The sequence below is a fragment of the Chlorocebus sabaeus genome, chromosome 7 (genome assembly GCF_047675955.1).
Source record: "Chlorocebus sabaeus isolate Y175 chromosome 7, mChlSab1.0.hap1, whole genome shotgun sequence".
In the NCBI taxonomy this organism is placed as follows: Eukaryota; Metazoa; Chordata; class Mammalia; order Primates; family Cercopithecidae; genus Chlorocebus; species Chlorocebus sabaeus.
The window spans coordinates 64146788-64160599 of record NC_132910.1 but is presented as its reverse complement, the minus strand read 5'-3'; the positions used below and the strand labels follow the sequence as shown (position 1 = coordinate 64160599).

Genomic DNA, 13812 nt, shown 5'->3' with positions numbered 1-13812 from the left:
CTATGTTGTCCTGGTGGTCTTGGGCTCAAGAGATCCTCCTACCTTGGCCCCACAAAGTGCTGGGATGACAGGCATGAGCCACCAGGCCTAGTCCTCACACATATTCATAAAGATAAATGTACATGGTGTGCACTGTAGCAAAATGCTGGAAACAACCTAAATGCTCACTCATAAAGTGTGAAATGAATTATGAAACATGCATATAATAAAATATGTAACTAAATAAAAAATGAAGTATATGTACCAAAATGGAATGATAACAAAAATACATTATTATTATTATTTGAGATGGAGTTTCTCTCTTGTTGCTCAGGGTGGAGTGCAATGGCGCGATCTCGGCCCACTGCAACCTCCGCCTTCCAGGTTCAAGCAATTCTCCTGCCTTGGCCTCCCGAGTAGCTGGGATTAGAGGCGTGCACCACCACACCTGGCTAATTTTGTATTTTTAGGAGAGACAGGGTTTCACTATGTTGGTCAGACTGGTCTCGAATTCCGACCTCAGGTGATCCGCCCACCTCAGCCTCCCGAAGTGCTGGGATTACAGGCGTGAGCCACCGCACCCGGCCTACCAAAATAAATTATTATTAAATAGGCATGATGTCAAGCAATGTGGATAGTAGGCTCCCATTTACGTAAACAAAAGGAGGAGAGGAGGATTGCAGTGTTTTGTTTTGGAGTAAGGTTTATTTTTCCCACATATCCATCTATAAATATGTGATGTTATCACCACATTCTGTATAACTTCTTCAATTAAAAAAAAAGTACAATAAAATCATGTTTACAGATTGTTAGAGGCCAGGTGCAGTGCTGTAAGCCTGTAGTACCATTTATTCAGAAGACTGAGGCAGGAGGATCACTTGAGCCCAGCAGTTCAAGGCTGTGGTGCACTATGATCATGCTTATGAATCATCCCTGCACTCCAGCCTAGGCAATATAGTGAGGCCCCCATCTCTACCAAAAAAACTATTACAATAAGGGACATTGCGTTAACCAAGAGGCTTACGATATAAACAATTGAAATCAAAATTACATATTTTTTCACAATAGCATGTACACCTGTAATATTTTATTTTGAAAGCACTTACACTAACATTATACCATTAGAGATTAATGATGGACCAATGAGGCCCAGTGTGGTGGTTTACACCTGAAATCCCAGCACTTTGGGAGGCCAAGGTTGGAGGACTACTTGAGGATAGAAGTTCGAGACCAGCCTGGTCAACATAGCAAGACCCTGTCTCTGTATATAAAAAAGAAAAATAATAATAATAATGGACCTATGAGATGGAATTATGGTTATTGCCATTTAATACATTATAAAACTAAAGTTTATCAGGATTATATAATTTACTCAGAGTTACTCAGATAGGAATTAGGGGAGCTGTACAAGTCTCATTTCTGACTTCTGTGTCTAATCCTCAGGAAAATGGCTGTCCTTCCTTGTAGTGCTGTCCTTGGGGAAGGGAAGGGGCTAACATTTATTGTACATTTATCATATAATAACAATAGCTAAAATTATTTAGTATAAACCAAATGCCAGGTATCGAGCAAAATGTATTTTGTGCATTTTATTATTTATTTATTCATTTATTTATTTTGAGATGGGAGTCTTGCTCTGTTGCCCGGGCTGGAGTGCAGTGGCATGATCTCAGCTCACTGCAAACTCCACCTCCCATAGCTGCAAAGAGAAAGTGCAGGCCCTATGTGAGCAAGTCCCCTGGTCTCATGCCCTCCTCATTCAGTAGGAAAAAGTATGGTTGGAAGGAGCCCAGAGTGAGAAGTTCTAGAGCCCAGAGCTTGCGTCTAAGGGTGGTACTATGTAACACTCTCCAAATTCAAAGCACAGACCCTGAGGGCAAGGCGACTGAACAATCAAAAAGAAGGTAAACAGCAAAAGTATAGCATTTGCATATAGTAATGTATGAAGATTTAAGTGAGGAAATATTTCCTATGAAATGTTTGTAACTAGTTCTTATCACATCTGTGTTACCTCCTGATCCAATGACAAAAAATAACGTGCTGAGTCTTGTTTGATACCAGCTTACTTGTGTTAACCTAGTTCTCACTCTGTGGTAGATCTATTTTCAAAGGTGGCCAATATCCCTCCCACATGCTATTTTTACAATATGATGTTAATAGCCATCTCTCCCATGGAATAGTGGGATGTATGTCCCCTCCCACTGAATCTAGGTGTAGCCATGAGACTGTCTCACCAAGAGTATGACAAAAGAAACCTGTGATTTCTAAGGCTAGGTCTTAAAGATGCCTTTTAATTCTGCCACAATTTCTTGGGACTTTTACTGTTGGAACCCAATCACCGCGCTGCAAGGAAGCCAAGATCCACACAGAGAGGACTTATATAGGTGTTCTAGCCAACACCCTCAGGTAGCATTGGTCACCAGATGTGTGACTGAGCAAATCGTAGATTATTGCTCCAGTCATGGAGTCACCTCCAGCCTTCTAGTCACCCCAGCTGATTCCTCATATCCTCACCAAGCCCTACCCAATTGCAGATTAATGAGCAAAACACACGATTATTGTTGTTTGAAGCCACTATGTTTGATGGAGTTTCTTATGTAGCAATAGATAACTGAAACTGTATTTATATATCCTTGCAATAAAAGCTAGGTTTACAGGCTAGTGAACTCAAGGCTATATGTGTCACTAGAAATAGATAATTAGCTCCTTAATATACCATAATCTACTCATATAATAACCCTTTATAAAAACATAAAATGCTAAACTTCTCCAAACCATGAAGTGAACGAAGCTTAAAGTCCCTATTAATTTCTCTTCTTATTGCTCATATTCAACGTAGCTGATTTAGAAACTTTTTTTAAAGCCTCTGGGAACTCTCTGTATTCATCAAGTAGGGTATGAGATGTGATATATTATTTTGTCTTTTTTCCATTTGATTTTTTAATATAGTTTAATTGTATGAATTTCACTTTCACAAACAGTCTTCCTTCTAGAAATGAATACTTGTCTTGTAGCTTCATATGTTTAAATGGGAAATGTATAAATAATGCATTTTTTTTTCTTTTTTTTGAGATGTAGTCTCGCTCTCTCACCCAGGCTGGAGTGCAGTGGTGAGATCTCAGCTCACTGCAAGTTCCGCCTCCCGGGTTCACACCATTCTCCTGCCTCAGCCTCCTGAGTAGCTGGGACTACAGGCACCAGCCACCATGCCCGGCTAATTTATTTTTGTATTTTTAGTAGAGACACGGTTTCACCGTGTTAGCCAGGATGGTCTCAATCTCCTGACCTCGTGATCTGCCCGCCTCTGCCTCCCAAAGTGCTGGGATTACAGGCTTGAGCCACTGCGCCCGGCCGTTTTTGTTGTTGTTGTTACCTTTTTTTTTCATCAAACCTGTCAGCAGGAAGTAGAAGGATGGATTTGGAAACCAAAATGCTTTCATCACATTGTAAAAAGTTTCTAGGATATCTCAAAATAGGTTGGGCGCAGTGGTTCATGCCAGCAATCCCAGCACTTTGGGAGGCCAAGGTGGGTGGATTGTTCAAGGCCGGGAGTTCAAGACCAGCCTGGCCAATATGATGAAACCCCATCTCTACTACAAATACAAAAATTAGCCGGGCATGGTGCCATGTGCCTCTGGTCCCAGCTACTTGGGAGGCTGAGGCAGAAGGATTGCTTGAGCCCAAGGGGTGGAGATGAGAGTGAGCCAAGATCACACCACTGCCCTCCAACCTGGGCAACAGAGCAAGACCCCATCTCAAAAAAAAAAAAAAAATTCTTTTAAAGCCAAGCTAAAAGCATATTAATGCTGTTAAGATTTTCTGAACCTACATAATGCATACAGAAAATCTGAAAAATTAAAAATATTGAAACCCAGAAGAGAAAGTCCAGAGATGGACTCATGTCAACATGTAAAATGAATTTTGACAAAGATGAAAAGGCAATTTAATAGATAAAACATAACCTTTTCAGCTGGGCACGGTGACTCACTCCTGTAATCCCAGCACTTTGGGAGGCCGAGGTGGGTGCATCACCTGAAGTCAGGAGTTCAAGACCAGCCTGACCAACATGGTAAAACCCCATCTTTACTAAAAATACAAAATTAGCTGGTCACAGTGGCACATGCCTATAATCCCAGCTACTTGGGAGCCTGAGACAAGAGAATCACTTGAACCCAGGAGACGGAGGTTGCAGTGAGCCGAGATCATGGCACTGCACTCCAGCCTGGGTGACAGAGCGAGACACTGTCTCAAAATAAAATTAATTAATTAAGTAATTAATTAATTAAATTAAATAAAGAAAAGATAAGGATATCCGCTGGGCACGATGGCTCACACATGTAATCCCGGCACTTTGGGAGGCTGAGGCGGGTAGATAACCTGAGGTCAGGAGTTCAAGTCCAGCCAGACCAACATGGAGAAACCCCATCTCTACTAAAAATACAAAATTACTGGGCGTGGTGGCAGGCACCTGTAGTCTAAGCTACTTGGGAGGCTGAGGCAGGAGAATCACTTGAACACAGAAGGCGGAGGTTGTGGTGAGCCAAGATCATGCCACTACATGGGCAACAAGAGCGAGATTCCATCTCAAAAAGAAAAAAAGAAAGAGAAAATATAAGGGTGTCAAATAAGCACATGAAATGTGTTCAACATAATTAGTCATTAGGGAAATACAAATTAAATCCACAAAGAGTGTCTCTACGCCCTTATTAGAATGACTAAAACAAAAAAATGCCAACATCACATGTTGGCAAGGATGCAGAGCAGTAAGAACTCTAATTCATTGTTGGAAGGAATGTAAAAGCAACACAGTCACATTGGAAAATAGTTTGACAGTTTCTTATTAAGTTAAATATATACTTACTATATAACTATATAATTCAAAAATTATATTCCTAGGTGCACATTCAAGAGAAATAAAAACATGGTTCACACACAAAAAACCCATACAAATTTTTTTTGTTTGTTTTTGAGACGGAGTTTCACTCTTGTTGCCCAGACTGGAGTGCAATGGCGCGATCTTGGCTCACCACAACCTCCACCTCCCGAGTGCAAGCGATTCTCCTGCCTCAGCTTCCCGAGTAGCTGGGATTACAGCCATGCGCCACCACGCCCTGTTAATTTTGTATTTTTAGTAGAGACGGGGTTTCTCCATGTTGGTCAGGCTGGTTTCGAACGCTCGACCTCTGGTGATCTGCCTGCCTTGGCCTTCCAAAGTGTTTTATATAGCAACTTCATTCATCACTGCCCCAACCTGGAAACAACCCAAATGTCCTTCATCTGGTGAATGGCTGAGCAGTGGTGCACTCATACGATGGAATACTACTCAGCAATAAAAAGGAAGAAAATGTTTACACATATAAGAACTTAGAGGAACCTGTTTACAGGCACTATGCTGATTGAAAAAAATCAATTTTAAATGGTTTTATTCTAGGCGATTTCATTCATCTGACATTCTTGGAAAGACAAAGCTATGTGGACAGAGAACAGATCAGTGGCTACCAGGAACTGAAGGTGGGAGGAGCCTTTGTTTGACTACAGCAGGATTAGCAGGAGGGAATGATTCAGGGAGATAGAACTATTCTCTACCTAGATTGTGGCGATGGTTACATGACTCTAAGTATTTGTCAATACTCATTAAACTATATAAAAAGTGAATTTTACTATATGTAAATTAAAAAGCAAAATTTAAAAACCTAAATTAATAATGTCAATATATAACTATATTTATTTATTGCCTCTGACTGTCATCCCTTCACTGTCTAAAATAATCCTGTACTGTAACTCAAATACTTTTTATAAAATAAAAATTAAAAATATAATATCTTAGTCGGGTGCACTGGCTCACACCTGTAATCCCAGCACTTTGGGCGGCCAAGGCGGGTGGATCACCTGAGGTTCGAGACCAGCCTGGCCAACATAGTGAAACCCTAGCTCTACTAAAAATACAAAAATTGGCCAGGCATGGTGGCATATGTCTGTAGTCCCAGCTACTTGGGAGTCTGAGGCAGAAGAATAGCTTGAATCCCAGAGGCAGAGGTTTCAGTGAGCTGAGACTACGCCCCACTGTACTCCAGCCTGGAGGATGAAGTGAGACTCTGTCTCAAAAACAAACAAACAAAACATATATATATACACACATATATATATATATATGCGTGTGTATGTGTGTGTATATGTGTGTGTATATGTATGTATGTAACATTTTGACAAAATATACAAAGAATGTAATTAATAATAGAAGAAACTGCCAGGTGCAATGGCACAGGCCTGTAGTCCTAGCAACCCAAGCGGCTAAGTCAGGAGGATTGCTTGAGCCCAGGCGTTTGTTTGTTGTGTTCTTGTTTATTTGTTTATTTATTTATTTTTTTGTTTTGAGACAGAGTCTCACTCTGTTGCCCAGATTGGAGTGCAATGGCACGATCTTGGCTCACTGCAACCTCTGTCTCCCGGGTTCAAGCGATTCTCCTGCCTCAGCCTCCCAAGTAGCTGGGTTTACAGGCACCCACCACTACACCCGGCTAATTATTTTTGTATTTTTAGTAGAGACGGCGTTTCACTATGTTAGTCAGGCTAGTCTCGAACTCCTGACCTCAAGCGATCCACCCACCTCAGCCTCCCAAAGTGCTGGGATTACAGGCATGAGCCACCACACCCAGCCTGTTGTGTTTTTCTTAGACAGGGTCTCACTGTCGCACAGGCTGGAGTGCAGTGGCATGATCACAGCTCACTGCAATCTTGAACTCCCCGGCTCAAGCCATCATCCCACCTCAGCCTCCCAAGTAGCTAGGAGTACAGGCGCCCACCACCACACCCAGCTAATTTTTGTATTTTTTGTAAAGATGGGGTTTTGCCGTGCTGCCCAGGCTGGTCTCAAATTCCTGGACCCCAGGCATTTGAGGCTATAATGCAGAATGACTGCACCTGTGAATAACCACCGCACCCTACTGCACTGCCCATACATAGCCTGGGCAGCACAGAGAGACCCCGACTCTTTTTTTTTTTTTTTTGAGACAGAGTGCTAGGATTACAGGCGTGAGACACTGTGCCTGATGACCCCAACTCTTAAAAGAAAAGTAAAAGAAAGAATGAAAAATCCTTTAAAAATGTAAGCCTGGCCAGGCGCAGTGGCTCACACCTGTAATCCTAGCACTTTGGGAGGCTGAGGCAGGAGGATCACTTGAGCTGAGGAGTTTGAGACCAGCCTGGGCAACATAGTGAAATCTCATCTCTATTTATAATTAAATATATAAATGTGTGTATATATATATATATATAAATGTAAACATATATGTATATATATAGCCTGTTCAAAAAGATTCTCCATTAACCCATTCATTCTCAGAATTATTTTTCTCAGGACCATCATAGAAACAGCAGAAATAATTGAGGCGCTCCCACTGGACACAAAAGGTAACTGAAGGCTTTAGTCTCTCCTGTCAGCAACCACAATGCTGGAAAAATGTTCTTTTAGAGAACACAGAAATGAAAATGGAATTCAAGCTTTTCTTATTTTTTAAGATGGAGTCTTGCTCTGTCGTCCAGGATGGATTGCAGTGGCACAATCTCAGTTCACTGCAACCTCCCCCTCCCGGGTTCAGGTGATTCTCCTGCCTCAGTCTCCCAGGTAGCTGGGATTACAGGTGGCCGCCACCAAGCCCAGCTAATTTTTTTGTATTCGCAGTAGAGATGAGGTTTCACCATTTTGGCCAGGTTGGTGTCGGACTCCTGACCTCAGGTGATCCGCTCGCTTCAGTCTCCCAAAGTGCTGGGATTACAGGCGTGAGCCACCACGCCCAGCCCAAGCTATTCTCCTGATGGGTTTCAGTAATGAAAATTACTTCAACTCTACTGTAAATACTGTAGTTAAATCCAAGTAACTCAAAGCAGAACTCCATGAGAATAATTATAGATAGCTAGGAGTAACAGAGGAGCTCCTTTAATGGTCACAAATCCCGAAAATTAGAAGAGGAAGACAGTAAATAACAGTGATTGCAAAGTGAGGTATTATTAAGACCACATTTTAAATCCCTGAGTTCCAGTTTCCTAGCTATGAACTTGAGTATGTAGCTCAGTTTCTCTAAACCCATGTTTTCTTGTCTAGAAAATGGGAATAATATCTCCTTCATAGGATTGTTGTGAAAACTATGCCTCGCCCAGCACCATGCCTGGCTCACTGTAAATATTTCAGTATTACCACATGGGAGGTCTCAACGTTTCCGCAGCAAAGAATGAAGGAACACGAGCTTGGTGCCATAAATGATACAACACCAATACCCAGAGACCACAGGGAAGGACTGATGAAGAAACAAGAGAATGACACTGAAGTTTTCTGGCACCAATGATAGACAGTGATAGTCTTAACAGCTCTTCCAAGTCTCACAGCAATCAGTGCCATGATAATACCCATCAGAGTTTGTCAAAAAGATGGTAAGGTCCAGATAGATGCTATCAATACATCTTTTCTTCTTTTCTTTTTTGAGACTGTTTTGCTCTGTCACCCAGGCTGGAGTGCAGTGGCTCAATCTCAGCTCACCGCAACCTCTGCCTCCTGGGTTTAAGCGATTCTTCTGTCTCAACCTCCTGAGTATCTGGGATTACAGGCGCCTGCCACCACACCCAGCTGATTTTTGTATTTTTAGAAGAGGCAGGATTTCACCATGTTGGCCAAGCTGGTCTCAAACTCCGGATCTCAGGTGATACTCCCACCTCCGCCTCCCAAAGTGCTGAGATTACAGGCATGAGCCACCGTGCCCAGCCTTCAATATATCTTATACTTCATCAGTAAGTACTCGTTTAGCTTTGATTTAAATTCTCTGGCAATGGCTGTAAGAGTCATATGGGTCCTTTAATGTATGTGACATATACAGACAAACTATTTAAAACTTCAGTTGCAAAACAACCATTTCTTCGTCTTTTCTTTTACAAAGTTAGAAAATGAATGAAGAATAAACATGGGCTGATGTCCACGAAATCTGTCTTTCTATTTTAATAACTGATTTGACTTACAAGTTGGAAAAAGTAGGTGAAATTTCTGTAACTTATTTATCTTGGATATAAAATACAGAAAAGATACCCTTTTTCTTACAAGAAGAAAAAAAGGGAAATACCTAATGCCTAAGAAGCCTGAAAAGATGGCGCATTGATAAAGTTATCTCTCCCTTAGCAGAATGAACTTAAAGGTCATTTTTCCTTGTCCTTCTCATTTTTGGAAACCTAGATTTTAAGTACACTGTGTGAAGGCACTGGACCACTTTAGATATTTCATGCTACATCAGCATTTTCCAAAAGCTTTAAAAAAATCTTTGTTCAAAATGTGAAGTTGTAAAAAATAACATATATAGCTTGTGATATGCAATTCTAATAATATATGAAATAATTAATGAGAACAGAAATATAGCAAATAAATGCAAACATGAATGCAATCCTACAGTGACATTTTAGGTACATACAAATTAGATATTATTTAGGCTCATTATTAGAGGAGTGATCAAAACAAAAATTGATAAATAACTATTTTGTCTAAATAACGTGGAAAGGACCCTATAAGTAATTCAATTTTAAATAGTTTATTGCTTCAAATACCTACACCTGCTAATGGGTAGGGTTTTTGTCTTCTTCATTTCTTTATCTTTGGAGCATGAAACATTACTTTATGCTGAATAAATGTCTGTTGAATAAATGAATCCCCACACAGCATAGTTTCATCGAAATTAGTAGTTACATATACTAATTTGCCAGTTATGTTTATATTCACCCAAAGCTTTTCTAAAATATTTTAATTTCTAAATTTCCATTATATAATTAATAGTATGACCAATAGATTTGTTGCAAAAATCCACATTAAAATCTTTACTCCTTTGGACTTCTGTGCTTTTTTCAATTACACTAATTCTGAATTTTTGCATGGTTCAGAAAGAGTAAAACAATTTCAATTTTAATTTAATTCCAATTCAATCCAGAATTGATTTGAAAAAGAATTATTAATGAACATGGAAAAACATGTCCAGGAAACAGTGACACAGTTAAAATACAATGTGAATGGGGCCTAAAACATTTCACCACTTAGTAGAACAACACGGTTATCCCTTCTGTTTTTCTATTTCTAATTTGCTCAAAATCACTTTCAGGCAAATGGTGATTCTGCAGCCAGAGGTTGTCAGTACTTCTGTTCCACCTGACTGGATGAATCAGGTAGACGAGAAGGACCAATAATTCCAGCAACCTATTTCTACATCCTATGCAAATTAATGCACCAATCACTAAAGCAGTGCTACTGTAAGGTCATATAAATGAAAGCTTGAACAGAGGACACCAGTCAATAACTTGAATGTTGCAGCACTATGTCATTTTACACAGTTTTTAATTATGAGTTTCTCTAAATAGAGTGTCTAGTCTGCAAAATAACAATGACCTTCCATACACATTTTTTCTGTAACTATTTTCATACATATTATTTGCTAGATCAATAAAAGTGCTTTACAGAATAAGATTTCATAGAAATGTTTGAGTGCACATATTCTATTTATTAATTAACAAATTTTACTTCCTCAATGTTTATATATAAGTATGCATACACATATATTTAGCCAAACAAATGTAAAAATAATTTTTTGCTTAAAATATGATTTATATTGCAAATAATAATTTCACATTCATTCTTGAATGCAAAACTATCACAAATACAGATTTAATGATATCTGCTATCACGATTCTTCCAGAAAATTAAAAAAAAAGAATAGCTCCAAGTGCATTAAAAATGCGTTGTCATAAAATTAGAGTCCCAGATTCTATAAAGATTTAAAACCCTAACAATTTCTATGGGATGCAGATTGCCACAAAAACTGTACACACTACTTTTTAGTCATTGCATTAAAAAATGCCCATAAACAAAAGTTGTCCCTAATATAACACTACCTACACATATTAAGATTCAAACGTGGCAAAGACCTTGTTAGGCATCAGTTGATTTTACTGTCATGTTTTCATAAATCCTGGAGTCTCTTTTATTTTTCAAAATTTCCACACTGCCAGGGAGAAAGACCATTGTGTTGGGCATTATTTTCCTGCACAGATACTATTCATCAACCAATTTTAGCCCTATTTCTAAATAGGAATCCAATTGTCTTCGGTGAAGAGGTTTCCTATTTGCAGTCAATGGATCATATTCTCACACTCATACACTACCCTGAACACAGCCAGTGCACAATCGCTACTACTGTGATAACCTAAAGTGCTAGTGCTATAGTTTCTGGCAATGGTAGCAGCGGGGAAAAAAATCTAGATACCAAATCACAGATCACAACCAGATGGAGTACTCCCTTGTTTTAATATTACCATACAAACAGAAAACAGGGCTTATTCAAACAGTCAAAGAAACGTGCATTCCTCCTTGCTGTGCTGAGGGAAGCTGTTTGTGTCTCTATAGACGTGGAGAGAACAGGAACACATGTTCTCTGTACTACATCGCTAATGCAGGATACAGGGCTGCGGTTGTTGGGTGAAGCTCTGCCCGAAAGTTGAGAAATGGTGAGTAACCTCTAGACGAGGTTCCTGCTCTCCTATGGGTGGAAGTAAATGCTTCCAGCAATCCTTCTCCAGGTCCTCAGGGAGTTTGGGTCTGGGGTACCTTTCCCCCTGGGGCACCCTGGTTTCTTCTAACGGTATAGCTCTGCAGTGGGTCATGTGACGGCTGGGTGTGTGCCTCTGTGCGGTGTGGGAGGGATGAGTTTGCGGGGTGCGTGTGTGTGAGTGTGTGAGCGTTCAGAAGTTACACGTCTGGTTTTGGAAGACGTGTATTTTTCAAGGGCTATCTGCGTGTGTGTCTGTACGTGTGTCTGTGTGTGAAGTGAGACTGAGAAAAGAGGTTTAGAGAATGATCCTGGGCCGGGCGATGTAGCCAAGTCGGCTAGTGTCGGCCCCGCTCCTTGGGGAGCCTCTGCATTGGGGTTGAGGTCCCCGCCCTTGGGGGACGCGAGGACAATGGGGTGCCGGCGCCCCTCCCGCACTTTGTGCACCCACCTGACGAATCCGCGGCGGGTTCGGCGGGGTGGAGGCCCCGCCTTCCGGGGCCGGGGAGGTGGGAGAAGCCATCTTCCTGCGGCTCCGGGTTTCTTCCTCCTGTCACGCCCGGGTCTCCCGCGTCTCCTCGGTCTCCTCCGCGTCGGGCCTGTGGCCCGCGCCCTCCCGGAGACTCCGCAGCCGCCGCGCCCCGCGGACCCGCCCCGGCTCCTGCGCCGCAGAGTGGAAGGGGCGGCTGTGTCCTCCGCTCGCCCAGCCGGAGTCCCTTCCCGCGCCACCTACATCCCGGCCGGCGGACTCCGGGCCGCGGCGGTCCGGGGTCGGACGCGACCTTGGCCGCAGGGCTGGGCCGGCAGCTGCCCCTTCCCAGCGCCGCGCCCGGCGCGTGTGGTCTGAACGTGCGAGCGGCTGGGCTTATTCTAGCGGCGGCGCCGGGAGAAAGGAGGCTGCTTCCCTAGCCGCTGCCGCTATCGCCAGGAGAGCGATGAGCTCATGGACAGCTCCCAGAAATATGTCTATATGCACCACTGACTGCCGGAGTTCAGGAGGTGGGTGGGGAGAAGGAGGCTCCTCCGCGGGCGCTCCCGCATCACTGGCGGACGTTCCCTTGGGAGGCCCCCGGCTGTTGGGGCGCGTCCAGCTCTTCCCTGCCCATCTCCACACTCACTCTCGGTTCTTTCCATTCATGTCATACACACTTTTCCTGTCCGCACTCACTCTCCCCTGGCGTTGTGCTAAGGCACCCACTCACCCACCTCTAGCCGCCACGCGCACACATTCTTTGTTCTGCCAACTACTCCCTATTGATAAGGGGGCATTCATTTACGGAGTAAACGTGGTGTGAAATCCCACCGGGACCTCAACCCCTGTCGGATGTGGGTTGATGGATGAAGTGTCCCAAGCGGTGTGTCCTTCATGCTTTGGGCGTTTCCCCCTCTCTCGAGATCCAACCTCTTCCCTTCCCACCTTCTTCACTATGAGAAAGCATCTTCCAGCTACGTTCCAGGGTAGGGACTTGGCCCCATCCCTCACCAAGGGAGAGAGCACCTCTTTTGTAGCTCTGGGAAGAACTTAAAAGACGGACCAGGGTTTGCACACCTTTGCTCAAGGGTTTGTGGCAGGAGTCATAAATCCCGCACAGGGGCCGATCTTGTTTGCCTCACTGTTTCCCAGGGGTATAGAGCTTCCATGGATTTGCAAACCACCTTCCAAACCTGATTACTGTCTTTCTTCATTGGCTCAGCTGTCCCATCGAGGTGGAATTATGACTTTTTACAGATAAAATGACCTTCCTGAGATTGTTCCCTTTCTCAGGCATCATCAATTTCCCTTTCTTATAGATTTCCTTAGAAATACACACCTACTTTCAAAAACAAAACAAAGCAAAACTTTCCTTTACAGCAGCCTCCTTTCCCTAAGCTAGTGTTACAGTTCTGTACGTCTCTTTTCAGCAAGAGCCTTTACAAAGTTTCAGTATCTCCTATTCCTCTCTTCACGTTCTCTATTAAACGTAGTCCATTCAGGCTTTCCTCCACCTGCGTCACCGAACTTTCTCCTGGCAAAGTTCCCAATGACCTCCATGCTGCGAAATCTAATGATCAGTTCTCAGTCCTCCTTTGGCTTGACCTCTAAATGTTAAAAAAAAAAAAAGAAAGAAAAAAGAAAAGAAAGAAAAGAAAAGAAAAAGAAAGAAAGAAGAGAAGAGAAAAGGAAAGAAAAGAGAAAGAAAAGGAAAGAAAGCTAGCCCCTGGGCGCGGTGGCTCATACCTGTAATCCCAGCACTTTGGGAGGCTAAGGCGGGAGGATCAACTGAGG

General features: G+C 42.5%; 1 protein-coding gene across 1 annotated transcript in view; it reads right to left on the bottom strand.

Annotated features, from left to right (window-relative positions):
- ANK2 (ankyrin 2) overlaps positions 1-12501 on the bottom strand; it is a 686172-nt gene extending 673671 nt beyond the window's left edge. Inside the window, exon 1 of the mRNA XM_073017561.1 lies at positions 11998-12501. Coding sequence (XP_072873662.1) covers positions 11998-12069 — 72 coding nt within the window. The 5' untranslated portion in view covers positions 12070-12501. The remainder of the gene's footprint in view (positions 1-11997) is intronic.
- Positions 12502-13812: the final 1311 nt, after the last annotated feature.